Source organism: Echeneis naucrates, chromosome 17, assembly GCF_900963305.1.
Source record: "Echeneis naucrates chromosome 17, fEcheNa1.1, whole genome shotgun sequence".
In the NCBI taxonomy this organism is placed as follows: domain Eukaryota; kingdom Metazoa; phylum Chordata; class Actinopteri; order Carangiformes; family Echeneidae; genus Echeneis; species Echeneis naucrates.
The window spans coordinates 13,092,059-13,106,690 of NC_042527.1; the positions used below are offsets into that span (position 1 = coordinate 13,092,059).

At 42.2% G+C, this 14,632-nt stretch overlaps 1 protein-coding gene across 1 annotated transcript in view; it reads right to left on the minus strand.

Annotated features, from left to right (window-relative positions):
* Nucleotides 1-423: 423 nt before the first annotated feature.
* The window catches only part of LOC115057986 (adenylate cyclase type 1-like), a 29,221-nt gene continuing 15,012 nt past the window's right edge, over nt 424-14,632 (minus strand). Inside the window, exons 5-20 of the mRNA XM_029525265.1 lie at nt 11,209-11,336; nt 10,244-10,402; nt 9,806-9,947; nt 7,488-7,643; nt 5,101-5,298; nt 4,903-5,000; nt 4,674-4,758; nt 4,105-4,194; nt 3,658-3,920; nt 2,737-2,863; nt 2,123-2,284; nt 1,888-2,034; nt 1,696-1,794; nt 1,490-1,604; nt 1,281-1,405; nt 424-843 (exon numbers count right to left, since the gene is read on the minus strand). Of these exons, the coding sequence (XP_029381125.1) occupies nt 424-843; nt 1,281-1,405; nt 1,490-1,604; nt 1,696-1,794; nt 1,888-2,034; nt 2,123-2,284; nt 2,737-2,863; nt 3,658-3,920; nt 4,105-4,194; nt 4,674-4,758; nt 4,903-5,000; nt 5,101-5,298; nt 7,488-7,643; nt 9,806-9,947; nt 10,244-10,402; nt 11,209-11,336 (2,514 nt within the window). The remainder of the gene's footprint in view (nt 844-1,280; nt 1,406-1,489; nt 1,605-1,695; nt 1,795-1,887; nt 2,035-2,122; nt 2,285-2,736; nt 2,864-3,657; nt 3,921-4,104; nt 4,195-4,673; nt 4,759-4,902; nt 5,001-5,100; nt 5,299-7,487; nt 7,644-9,805; nt 9,948-10,243; nt 10,403-11,208; nt 11,337-14,632) is intronic.

The following is a 14,632-nucleotide window of genomic DNA, read 5'->3' on the forward strand; positions in this document are numbered from 1 at the left end:
ATCAGTCTTTTTCTGGATATCATTGCACATATCCCCTGTACATGGAATATGTAGTACTTAGAAAATGTAGATGCACATTATAATACCTGGATCTGAGGAAACCCAGGAACACCACAAATCAAATTATCTGGTATGGAGTTGGTAAAAGAGAATTTATGATTCCGGGTATCATTCTTCTTCATTCCATGTTTTATTCCACGAGTGGCAAACAGTCCGTCAAAGCAAGTATGATTGTCCGCATCACCCTGTCATTTCTCTGGAAGTTCATATCCTGAATGAGCTTATTGTGGGTATGGCCAGTAACTCAGGACTCAGGAAACACCTGGACAGCCCTGTCTTCTCTAGGCCTCCAACCAGGCTTTTCTTTCCTTGTTTCAGACAGATTTGATAGACCTGTCTCTCCCTCTCTCTCTCTCTCTCTCTCTACACTGCAACATCTGCGACAGCTGCTGCAGCCTCAATCTTAATCTCTGTCACCTCTATGTCCTCCTCATCCTCTTCTCCCACTGCGGGTACGCAGGACGAGGGCAGGCATGTTGTTTGGCTGTTGCTGCTGATGGCGGCGTTCATCTGGATGTTGCTGCCCATGCTGGCATGAGCAGTCAGGCTGGCGGCAGAGGAGACGCTGCCCAGGGTGGCCGGGACGCTCGTCTTCCCGCAGGAGTGAATCCGACGGGCCAAGCTGGCCGAACGCACCACTGAAGAAGTGGTTACGGTGCCCACACCCTGAACCTTCCCCTCCAGGAAGTAAGTCAGCATCTCACCCTTACCCTTAACGCTAACTTTGCCACGACACACCAGGTCATAGTTGGTGTTCAGCAGGCGATAGACATCTTCAGTCACCTGAACAGCACAGACAGGGATATAGAGCTTTTACGGTTCTGACTGAATCCCCTCACATGACATACAGCAGCAGACTGAACTTTGAGGTGCTGTTTCATGTTTCTGCAAATGCTTTTATTAGACAGGAAGAACATATAGATACAGTAAACAGGAAAAGTTGTTAGTGCTAGTTAGTCATTTTGGCGTGTTCTAGTCTGAGTCAAAGTTTGAGTATGAAATGAAAAAGTGTCCTGGTTATTTCTCACTAACATGGCTTGAAAGTACAAAATAAAAAGCAAATTTTTTGTCAGCTTTAATTTTTTTTCGCTTCCATTTTTCCTACAAGAATTGTTTTTGTATTACTTCAAATACGAACAAGTTTTTTTTTTTTTTTTGAGTTTGCATATTTAAATATATAAACGGTGCGTTAATGTTGGAATTCGAGGCGCTTGGCATACCTGTATCTTTCCAGGTACTCCAGTGCTGTCCATTCGACTGGCTACATTGACTGTGTTCCCCCAGATGTCATATTGAGGTCGTCGTGCCCCGATCACCCCTGCAACCACTGGACCAACATTGATACCTGTGTAAATATGTAGATATGGGTTAAACAAACCCAAAACAATGTCAATCTACTATAATTTCTTTAACACAGGGTGACACATACCCACTCTCAGGACAAATTCGTTGTATGACTGATAGTTAATTTCGTCTAAAACGTCAAACATCTCAATGGCGTAGTCTGCTATTGTGCTGAGATGATCGTAAACAGATTTTTTGGCCTAAAGAAGAAAATCACATTAACCAGTTAGTATTAAAATGTACTACTTCTTTTTACAAATGTAGTGAGAGAAACACAGAAAGACTCGCCACCTTGGTACCAATGGTGGGGACGAGACCCACAGCTGCCATGTACGTGCTGCCAATGGTTTTGATTTTCTCTATGTCTTTGTAGCACTCCTTATCCATGAGCTGCAAAATATACATTCAAATAAACACACAAAGGCGCAACACAAACCAAACTGAACGTTGCAGAAAGGTACACGTGAGAAAAGAACATTTTACCTCGTCAAAGTCAGCAATGATCTCATTCAGAAGTCTGAGGCACTCCACTCCCATGTTGTTTCCATCCAGCTCAATATAGAAATCGTTGAAATTTGGGATGGATGCAAACAGGACACCTACTTGTGCATAGGACTGATAATACAGGTCCTGATAGGAAAAAGAAAGAATATAGTATAGGAGTATAAAATAGGTCCTTTCCTGGTGTTCATTATTTAGTTTTCTGCTTTTTATCTACCTGTTTTTCAGTTTGTCTGCCTGCATTTCTATTAGCGAGGCTCACCATGTTTCTGGGGTTTGACATGAGGAAGTGTTGAGCCACATGAGCAGGCAGAAGGTTGAAAAGGATCCTCCTGTTGTCCAGCTTGACTTTCTCCATGCCGTCTCTCTCCTCCTCCGCCTGCCGGCACAGCACACACAAAATACACAGGACTGTCGTTTGTTCTCCCCTTTCACCACATGGAGTCAGTAAAAAACCTCAACATACTGACTAATGTCTGTGAAATAGACTTGGATAGTTTACATCAGTAATTATGCTACCTCAAGGGTTAAATTGCTTGAAAATCAGCTTTTGCCTTTACACTTTCAGCCCACTGTGCAAAATAGCCCTCTTTTTTTTTTTTTTTACACCTCTGATGCCAAATGAAAGAAAATAAAAACAAGCTTCTTACCCTTGTTTTTGCCAAAGAACAGACAGCTGGTAGCCTATAAATACAAAGCTTCCACATTTAAACTAATAATTTGCATATACCAAAACTGTGATGGCAGCAGTTCGAGGATACATCTGAGTTCCTGGACCTCCACAGCCCCCCTCTCAAATACACAGACACATAGAGCGCCACACTTCCTCACCTGCACAGCCCATAGGAAGTCCAGGCGCAGTTTGAGGTCAAGTTGCCTGGAGTGAAGGGCCAGGGCACTGACAAAAAGCAACAAAGACAGGATGGGCTCATACCCCCGGATGTGGAAGGACCCCCCACTGTGGAAGAGACCAACACACAAGTCAGCACTGGACTGGACCACACAGAAGACTACACAGGCGGGTTGCAGGGACCCCCCACAGTGTCAAGAACAATCATGAGTTAAATCTTAACCGGAAAACTGTGAAGACTGACTGGCAAACATGAAAATGAAGCATTAAGTCAAATTTAAATGTTCTGGACCATGTAACACTGTATCATTTACTACTTTATTAACTGTATCAAGATTAGTTTAGCATTTCAATAGAGACCCTTTAACTTAATAACTTCCAAGATAATCATTTTTCAGGGGAAAATTTATGATCTGGGCTCTGACAATATTGCCCAGGCCTCTCGGTACTGGGTTGAAACAGCTAATGTGCTCCCATCATCCAGCCCACATTGTCCTTTCAGGCCTCTGATTTGGAACTAATGAGCACATGTGCTGCTTCAAAGAGTGGAAAATGAAAGAGTGTGTGGGCTGAAGACAAGCAAAGAGTCCTCCATACACACACACACACACACTCAAAGCGCTCCCCTAAACTCTTGGTTATCTGTTTTTTTTAATGCATCAAACAAACACTGAATCACTGCTTTACATTCGCCGCTAATCTCCATCTCTCATCCGAGAATGATGTTTGATGATAACTGGATCTCACTTTGAGCTCTGTCATGAACTCACTTTCAAGTAACTTCAGGAAATGAAATAAAAAAAAAAATTGTGGAAAGAAGCAAAAGTTTCTGTTTTGTTTTGGCTTGATTGTTTGCCCGTGTCTGTCTGATGTTCACAGTCATGATGTGTTGTGAACCTCACCCTTCAGTCTTGCGAAATTCACTCAGCTCCAGCACAGTGACATACAACACCCCTAGAAGGAGCATGAGCGCCATCTTTGGAAGCCAGGACACCCGCAAGAAAAGTGCAAGGGTGAGGGTGCCCACCACACAGGAGAGAAAGGCATAACGGGCGCCATCACAGGGCAGCTCCGCCATAGTGTGGTTGGCACCACTATCCAGATCAATGATGAGAATAGAGCTATTGGTGTTGGCACTACCCCACATCCAGGGCATACAGCCCACCTGTCAGAGTCAACGGGAAGATAGACAAGCATATAAATGACGAGATGTTAAAGAGGGAAAAAAGCAAAACGGAATGACTATTACAGCTCCAAACATGGCTATAATATTTTTCTCCTCTTCTCAATGATTGGCCAGTAAAGTCCATCATTTGTAGAAGATTTTATCTTTGGTTTCGCCAACTTACCACACAGGCCTGGGCCACAGCGTAGATTAAGAGCACTATGAGAATACAGAGAGCAGTGCGAATCTGAATGGTCAGGCACCCTGGAAAACACTAAGAGGCAAAGACATGGACATACATATTCAAAGGTGACAGCAGAAGGAACCTTAAATGAAATTTAAAACCATACATACACATATTTATTTATTCAAGGCAATATTACGACGGGACAAAGTAAGAAAAGCATGAGATAATAAAAAGGCCTGAAATCAAACTGATGTGACGATCGAGTCAATAAGAGAGCGAGAACATCAACCTAGTGAAGACAAATTTTAAAACTTCTGTGGTCAGAAGTTTTGACCACCAACCTTCAAAATAGCTGAACTTAATAGACCAGCCATCTGAACTGAAATACCTTAGAGACTTAAAAAGTAGGCCAATGAATATTCCAATAACTACTGAATTGTCTGCAAAAACATAAAATGAATGATGGTAAAGTTGCCACGTCTGTCTGTAGAGTATAGAGTGTGAAGTGATAATTAAAGAATGAACATTTGCTCAAGTAAAGTAAGGATGAGTGCATCTTCAATTACCTGTACTCTAGTGATATGCAGGTACATGATACAAGCTACAAGGAAACAGATGCAGAAGACGAGAAGGACTAGTATCACTGTGCCCCTGAGTGGAAAAAGAAGAGAGAAGGGAATGGTGGCGTTCATTGGAAAGTTGAGGAGCTGAGTAACTGATAAAAAAAAAAAATGAGTGGCAAGAAGGAAAACATCAGAGAGAAGAAAGCCCAACAGTAAAATCAAATGTACATACTGCGGTATGATGAGAAGATAGACAAGGCCAAACAAGGCAGCTAGGATCAGAGAGAGGACCACTGCACTGGTGAAGTACTCATCAGGAACCTGGTGGTACTATATGATGCCGGAGACCAGATAAGGGTCAGTAACATAAACGTTACCCATTAGTGGTTCAAACAGATACGGATCATCTGCAGCGTATGAAATCCCTCACCCTCTGCTCGCGCTCAGAGCACTTATACATGAGTGTGAGGACGTTGAGGTCAGCTGTGTTTGACTCGGTCTGGCGGGCCTCAATCAGCCGACCGATGTAGCGGTTGACCCGGGTCCTGGGGCTGCTCTGGATCACAGTAGCCTGGTTGGTGTTGGAACGATTCCTCAGCTTCTGTGGAGCCGTCCGCATGGCCCTCCGCTGGTGGGATGAAAGAGAAATTTTCACTAGAACAACAGAACGTGAAAAACAGCGGTGTGATAAATAGGCTGCCACACAGCACACCGTGTTCTCTGCACTACCGGAGCATTATCATATTAGGCACAAGGGTGAATAAGCATCAACAATAAACACAAGCAACTGAATATACTTTCAAAGTAGGACATCGCCCTCACACTTTACTTCATTACTGAATGCACCCCACTGTGTTTAAGTCTCTTCAGCAGTCAGAGTGGGCAGATTTTAAACAGTGGGTACTGAAGCAAAGCCAGAGGTAACATGGCAGTATAAATCTTTGTGTGTGTGCGTGTGTAGACAAGTGTGGGTACATGTAAGTGAGCATGTTAGATGAATTGTGTAACTAAGTGGCAGTAAGGAGTGCTTATGGATACATGACATTACATGAACATGTACAACTATCCCTGATGTACACTGACTGCTGTGCGTTCTTCCTTCATTCCTTCTTTCCTGTCCTCTCATACATTTTTCTTACTTTCTTCCATAGTTTCATTTATTCCTCTTTCTTTTATTGATTCTTTCTTTTCCTTTTTTGCCTCATCTTTCCTTCCTTACTTTCTGTTTTGGCTTCTGATCCACTCCTTCAATCCAGTCTTTGTACCCCCCACCGATTTCCATCCTTTATTTCTCTGTCCCTCCCTCACACTCTCGTTTCATGTTATTCATAAGGCAGTAACACTGGCCTGCAGATGCTGACTTCCTTTTATGTTCTGTATTATGTCAGACCTAGTACAGGGCACATCATGCTGACATGTCTGCTGCACTAAAAATCTTATTCATTCATCCCCTGTATCCCCTCATATTGCTCCTTGGTTGTGCCTTGAATACATATGCCATTTCACACAGCTGAGGAGTGTGTGGTCTGAATGGGAAAATTACCATTTGTTGGGTGGTGTATGCATGACTTGACCTGTCACCCCTCTTCCTTTTTCCATTGCTCTGTTTTATACTAATCTGACTTCTGTGTACGCTGTGAGGATGTTGTCATTACCAGTAATACAGCTGTAAGTGGAGACACAAACATGTAGTGTGAGGGAAAGATCTACACACACACAAACACACACATTGTCCCCAGATGACCTTGACCATAAGTGCTGCATTCCTTCCCAAATCCTATCTTTGTCTTAACTCACATATAAATTATTAATGTGAAGGTGCAAAGCAGTTTTATGTCCTCAAAAAGCAATAAATATGTGTCACGAACACACGTGCACACGCACACACACATATAAAATGTACACATAACTGCAAATCTGGATTAAAACAGCTGGTGTAAGAATTGTACAGATGCCAGGCCACAGGATCCCTTTCCAGGCACACAAGGTCAAATAAGTTCTCAAATAGCCAGAGCGCTAGCGTCACTGACAGTATATGCTAAGGAAATGGTATGTTGGGCTCTGGCAGCAGCAACACACTGAGGTCATTACAGCAGATTGTCTCGCCACGGTCCATACCTTCTTACGGTGTAGTATGCAGCTACGGCCTTTTATTAATAATAAAGTGAAGAAGTTATTGAAAGCTTTAGAATGACTGGAAATCATAGCTTTTGTTTTCCAAACTGTGGTTGGATGATTCAGATGAGTCGTAACACAGATAAACAAGAACTCATATAATGCATAACATGCAAAAACACAGTTGGTTTGCCACGCTGTACAACCATCCATGATAGGCATCTACAGGATTTAATGAGCTGACAAAGCATGTGTGCATAACAGCTATGGACACAGGAGCTTTATTTGGACATGCTAATGTATGTGTGTCCACGAATTAACCTTTGAGAAAAAGCCACTGAACTGGGGAAAAAACTGATTGCGCCCTGGTTGCCTTGGGTGCTTCTTGGCTTGGTTGGAACAAAGTTCTGCGGAGGTGGAGCTCATGTCTTAAATAAAAAAAAAAAAAGGCATTGTGGTCACAAATCTAAGGTTGTGTGACAGATATAATTAAAATTCCACCGCTACTGTCCATCTGAAAAAACACAATAAAGACTTTATGGGGTTTAAAGGCCACATTTTGGAGCATGTGCAAATCCAGCTAATTCAAACAAGCCTTTGCTTGCATTGAAGGAAACTCTAGACATTTACACTGTACACTTTTAGTCACTACACAGCACGAACAAACACAGAAACGTCAATACAGACACTGAGAGTTTATACCTTATCCCCGTCCTCGCAGTTCATGACATTGGAGAAGGGAATCTCAGCCTTGAACATCTTCCTGCAGTGCATAAGTTGCACTAGTAAGTAGCACACAGTTTTGAACTTCATCTTTTTGGCGGGCTTTATATCCGAAAGAATCAATCCTGGGAATATCTGTCACCAGATAAGAAATGGGAACAAGGATTAAGTCATGATATCCCACACAGTAATATATATTATGTAAGGGTCTATTACTCATGCACAGGCATTGGACAGCATGCAAGTGCAGTCATTCTCATGCACACACATGCACGCAACCATTATCATCAGGTTTGAAGGAATTTAGTTAGAGAGAGGTCAAAATTAAGTATCTTGATCTCTTTGGTGATTTTTAGTTTTGGTGTTGTTGTTCTACTGCTCTTGTCTGTCTTTCATGACATTGTTTGTCGGAACATAAATGTATTTTGTTCAGTTCACATGTATTTTCTGTGTTCCTAAGCAGCAGTAATTAAAGATGCTATAGCAGGGAAAATAGTGGCCTATCCAACACAGCTTGGTTAGGGTACATCTCTCTGAGCCTTGCCTTTGATGAAGTCTAACCATCAGCTCTATTAAGAGGATCAACAGTCTCCCGCATACCGAAGAAAAATGCATGCAACTGATATGTTACAGGACCATATGTAACCTATGTGTAAGCTCTACCTTACATAATGTGAAACCTAGTGCAAGGAATAATGATGTGAGGAGAGGAGAGGAAGGGAGACGAAAGGAGAGGAGAGGAGAAGAGAAGAGAAGAAAAGAGAGGAGAGGAGAGGAGAGGAGAAGAAAGGAGAGGAGAGGAGAGGAGAGGAGAGGAGAGGAGAGGAGAAGAGAAGAAAGGAGAGGAGAGGAGAGGAGAGGAGAAGAGAAGAAAGGAGAGGAGAGGAGAGGAGAGGAGAAAGGAGAGGAGAGGAGAGCAGAGGAGAGGAGAAGAAGGGAGAGGAGAGGAGAGGAGAGGAGAAGAGAAGAAAGGAGAGGAGAGGAGAGGAGAGGAGAGGAGAAGAAGGGAGAGGAGAGGAGAGGAGAGGAGACGAAAGGAGAGGAGAGGAGAGGAGACGAAAGGAGAGGAGAGGAGAGGAGAAGAAGAGAGAGGAGAGGAGAGGAGAGGAGAAGAAAGGAGAGGAGAGGAGAGGAGAGGAGAAGAAGAGAGAGGAGAGGAGAGGAGAGGAGAGGAGAGGAGAAGAAGGGAGAGGACAGGAGAGGAGAAGAAAGGAGAGGAGAGGAGAGGAGAAAGGAGAGGAGAGGAGAGGAGAGGAGAAGAAAGGAGAGGAGAGGAGACGAAAGGAGAGGAGAGGAGAGGAGAAAGGAGAGGAGAGGAGAGAAGAAAGGAGAGGAGAGGAGAGGAGAAGAAGAGAGAGGAGAGGAGAGGAGAGGAGAGGAGAGGAGAGGAGAAGAAAGGAGAGGAGAGGAGACGAAAGGAGAGGAGAGGAGAGGAGAGGAGAGGAGAAGAAAGGAGAGGAGAGGAGAGGAGAGGAGAGGAGAGGAGAAGAAAGGAGAGGAGAGGAGACGAAAGGAGAGGAGAGGAGACGAAAGGAGAGGAGAGGAGAGGAGAAAGGAGAGGAGAGGAGAGAAGAAAGGAGAGGAGAGGAGAGGAGAGGAGAGAAGAAAGGAGAGGAGAGGAGAGGAGAGGAGAAGAAGGGAGAGGAGCGGAGAGGAGAGGAGAGGAGAGGAGAAGAAGGAGAGGAGAGGAGAAGAAGAGAGAGGAGAGGAGAGGAGAGGAATCCTGATGGATACAGAGACAAGACTGAAATTCCCTCTCCAGCTGCTTGTTCCACATCTGTTGGAGATGTGCGTGTTTATGTATATGCAATGGAAACACACACACCCACATTTCTCTGTAAGTTTGTTGGACAGTGCAGATTTGACACGATAGAAACCACAGGCTGCTTTTGTTTTTCTTCTCTTTATAGCCCAATCCAATCCATTACAAAGCCGGAAGTAAGATTAGCTCCACAACAAATGTGTGAGGGCTCCATTATATGATGCTGGATGCTATAATTAGACAGTATTCTATTTGAAGGATGTTCTTATTGTAGGTATTGGTACAGGTCAACATGAGTCTGGTTAGTCAACGTAGCCTTCTGTAATTTACTACAGAGGTCCATTAATATGGATTAGCATACGACCTGCAGAAGCTCTGCTGAAGTGTACAGTATCCTGCCTGGGGTATTCAAAGGTTCAGCTAAGGAAGTCTCATCTTAACATGCATCTCTTTTAGAGCTATAAGTGTCCTCTTGATTATTTCACATGCAGTCTCTGGTATATATGTTCCTCGGTGCAGAATAACAATGGGATACCTTCCGACGGTGAGATGGCACTATAAAGAAGGTTTCAATTTCATGTTTTTGGAGGAAGGCGTTCCTTTCATGACCATTTCCAGGCTCCACCTCATAGTCTCCATTTAGGCACTCCAGTGTAGATCTTGTGATGTGGACTTTCCTGTGGCACAGACAGGAAAAGGCAACACAACTAGTCTCACGGTCAGTGCAATAAACTATATTATATAATTTAATAATTTAATAATTAAATATTTTATTGTTCCATTGATTTACAAGCAAGACTAGTCATTACTTTGTGCAATCTAGTAGATATTATGATTTAAAAAATATATATTATAGAGTGGAAACATAAATAGGAATAGAGAAATAAGCTACTGGTTCCAAAAGAAAGGAGCCAAGAAAATTGTTGTCCAAAGCTCTTGACAGCTGCGTTCATGTACAATGTTTAGTACCGACCCAGGTAGTCCTCCAGCCTCCATCACATTGGCCAGGGTCACATCATTGGACCAAACATCATATTGCCATTTCCTGAGCCCCAGTACGCCACAGAGCACCCGACCTGTATGCAAGCCCACGCGCATGTTTAGGTTGACTTCTGTGGCTTCTGCTACTGACCTGCAGAGGCAGAACAAAAATGTTGGGGTAGCGTCATATCTATATCCACACCTATATTTATATTTAAAATAAAGCACAAAATATCTTCAATCCAACCTATCAAAGGTAAAGAAAATAGCAAAACCACTACTTTTAAACCACATTGGACTATTTACAATTAATTTACTCTTTGTATTGACCGGGGTCTGATACAGGTGACCACAAACTCAAAATTCTGAATAATGTCAAGTGGAGAAGATACACACACTGTTCAAAAATACTCTACTTCACGCGAACATATCAAAAATAGACTGAAGAACAAAACAGAAAGCCAGGCTGATCTTTTTTATTAAATCAGTGTTGAGGAAAGTCTAATCATAATTAACAGGCTTCCAGTCAAGTGGTAAAGTACCTGATTTAATCTTCTTCTGCTCAGTCTCTCACTATCGCTTCCTTAGTTTTTTTTTTTTGTTGTTGTTGTTTTTTTTATCCCAAAGTATGCAGGGTAAGCAAAGCAAATAAGCACTTTCACGCTCAGTAAAATAGCTTCTTTTTATCCATTGAAGTGTTTCCTCTCAGCCAACTGTAGTTCTGTTCCCTCAAATGTTCAGCATTACAAATCCACTCATGGCACACACAGCTAGTCAGGCTGCAGTTTGCCTGACCTGAAGGAAATTTCTTATTATGGACTTGATTAAAGACTCAGCATTGAATAAAATGAAGACAGTCTTTTCCATCCCATATCGTGCCTGTTTGGCAGCACGTTCTACAAAACTGTTTTCAGTCATTCCACACATTTCAGTACATCAATAAATGTGGCTACTCACGTGATGGTGTCAATCATGTCCAGACCCATCTCCACACAGCAGTGGGCGTGGTCAGTCTTGGGTTGGGTCAGTCCAGACACACAGTAATAACAATCCCCCAGGATCTTAATCCTGCGACAGTGGTTCTCCTGTCAACCACAAAGATGGAGTGAAGAGAGAGAAAAGCCATTCCATGTCTTACTACATGAATGATGAGCCAATATAAGCCAGTCAGTGATAAAATCTATCTCTGCCTCCTGATTTCATTAAACTCATCCTGATTCTATAGTAGTTATGCCCTCTCACAGTAAAGCATGAAGGATTAACCTTAAGTCATCATGGTAAGCTTAGTAATGATTGACCACATCACAGCAGGGTACATAAATGTAACACTCCTCCTTTTTTAATCAAAATCATGGTAAGTGTAAGACCACTGGTGCTGGAGTCAGCACATTTAACGCCACTCTATCAATTGCACTGATCCATATCCATCAGTAGAATTTGCAAGTCTAGCTCCAAGCTGCATCACTGCAGTTACCAAGGTCGGCTGAGTTCATGGTGAAAGTTGGGCCTTGATCAAAGAACTTTCTTACCACTGTCTTGTTTGTTTTGTATAAGCAAATGCCATCCTTCAACACATTAGATAAATTATACTGCCAATGGCTGAGATTTAGAGAAACTGCTATTACAACGCTGCAGTTGTGTCACTGGAAGATACCGAGTTGTACATTTAATTGCATGTTTGGTAAGGATTGCTGACAAGCAAGACACCAGAGCTTTAAGTCAGGATGTACATTTTGACTGACGATAACAGGACACCTATCAGGATAGTCAGTGTCTACTTTGGAGCACAGGAGGTAGGTTTCTCATATCTGACATAGTGATATCATCTTACAACTGGTAAGAAAATCTCTCTTTATCTTAGAGAAAGTGCATCACAATTATGCAAAGAAATGGCCAAATACTCATTATTGTATGGCTCTTGATCAAAGTAGTGCTTTATGTGAATCCAGTTACCTTCAAGAGTAAACAAAAATATATGTGTTACAGATGGAGGCAACATCTGCTGCTACATGGATGAACCCAACCATATCAATGAGGGTTGACAGCCATACAGCAGTGAAGGATAATATAGAAGACACCCAGCAAATACACATTACGTGATATTTACATTGCATGTGAAAATTCTTGAGATTCCGAAGTGACACCAACACTGAAATGGTTCCTAAAATGCAGCACTCAATCAACCGATCAATCTCAATTTAGAGAATTAGTTTAGTCACTCTTAGTTTTAAGAGACAATAAGCAGTGGCATGAAAAGGCGGCTTACAAACAGACTACTAATCCATTATTAGAGGACATGAACAAGAGGCATTCATTTTACCAGGGAGACCGGGTTACCGTGGACGCCTTCTCATAACCCTTTATTGTTTCCATGGAGGTAATGGGATAGCTGCCCATGCGTGTCTGGAGCACAAAAGACTCATAATTATGCATATCGGTGGGCACAAGACAAGACAGATGCTCTATTTTTTAACAAACAAGCCATGTGAGTTTCAAAAAATGCTGAAAGCTGGAGCTGGTCAACTGGTGGCAACCATCTACTCTCATGTGAAATATATTCTTAGGCACAAATGCGCAAAGGAAGGCGCACGCCATACACTATGTAAGCAGTGAGAAGTACAGTACAGACTGCTGAGCAGCTGTTCAAATAATGTCTTAACCATCATTATGTGTGAGCTATATAACATGTAATTATACACCTAGTAATATCATGGTTCCTCATGTCTTATGCAAAAATACTGATATTTATAAAACACATGTCTATCTCTCGCATACATTTATTTTGTCTTCACTGTGAAATGTGAGCAAACTTCACTTTTGTCTTGCGTCGCCTGTGTTCCTGTGAGATTCACTTCACTTTCCTTATTTTTCTTACTCATTATTTAGTCTTTTCATAAATAAAAGATTCAAAACAACATGGTCATCAGAAAGAGCCCTCTGCTAAAATGAACAATACCATATATTTGTGACAAAACTGTTTTCTTCTGTAACTGAACACTGAATTACTGGAAATGTGGAGGTTCACCCTGAAGAAGTCTCACACATGGTCTCAACAGAGTTGGATCTTAATGTGTCCAGTTAAAACAGTTACAACAGCAGATATTGGAATTCTTTGCGATGGCGGTGTTGAGAGGTGTCCTCTATAATTTTTTGATGATGGTAAAACTTTTTCTTTTATTTCACTGGGGTCTCTTTGGGGTAGAGGTGGAGCAGCAGCAGATGGCGCTACACGGCTCTGGCTGAAGCAACAGGAAGGGAAAGACCTGGGTACTTAGAGTCTCCTACTCTGTACTTTTCCTGTGCTAATCTGCACTGTGAGGGCGTAGGAGCTGATTCAGGCCCAAGCAGGATTACCACTGTCACATGACTGAAGCATTGTGGGGAATCTGGGTGGTCATGAGTGCAGAAGAAAGATGGACACTGTCTGTTACAGACTTGAATGAAGGCTCAAGCCCTATTTCAGTCTAACAGAAAGGAAATGTATTGTTCTGGATTATTTTCTCCAATGTTTTCAGTGAGATCAAAATAAAGTGCGAGCAGAACGTGTCCAAGGTAGAAAGCCACAATCTTTGGTGCAAAGACAAAGATCAGCACTGTGTGCACACTATTGATGGAGATAAAGATTGGGGCCTCCACTTGTACAACTACGGGAAACTGAAAGGCCACAAAACAGAATGAGCTCGTGGCAACAGAAACCGGCTGAAAAAGACTTTTCCTTTTTCTAATTAAAATAACTCAGACTGATTTATAATTTTTGTGTCCGGCTACTACATATATTAGACAAAAACTAACATTTTTTCCAATCTGCCTTCTGTTGAATGATTTCATGTCAACATTTCATCAATATAGCCAGGCAGTGATTCATTACAACGGGCTTCTGTTGGGCAAAATCTTTACGAACCATTAAAGTCTGGCTTTCTCCGTCTCTGCCAGCATGCAAGCAAAACCCCTCAGTGACGAGGAATTTCCATTTTTGTCCACCGCTCACTTATTGAATTCATGTACAATAACAAGTGAATAACATATCAACACTTCCTCCACCCACCTCAACCTAGTGGGTAGGAGTAAGTGGGTGTTGGAAATCTGTGAAGTAAATCTATTAGTGTAGATATATTTACCAGATATGACACATAACAAATGTTCTGTGTTGCAAGACATGACTTATTTATTTATTTTGTTATTTTTTTCGTGAATGCCACTGGTTTTCTCAACATTGGCTCAAACTGGAACCAATGCTTTTAATGATAGAGCCCCCCCCCCCAAAAAAAAAAAAATGGTTGAAAGGACCTTGGGTGGCTTGCTTTGGTATAGTGATACACAGATATCACAATTTAACATAATTAAGTTAAAGAATAAGCCTTGCACATGCATTCAAAGCTTA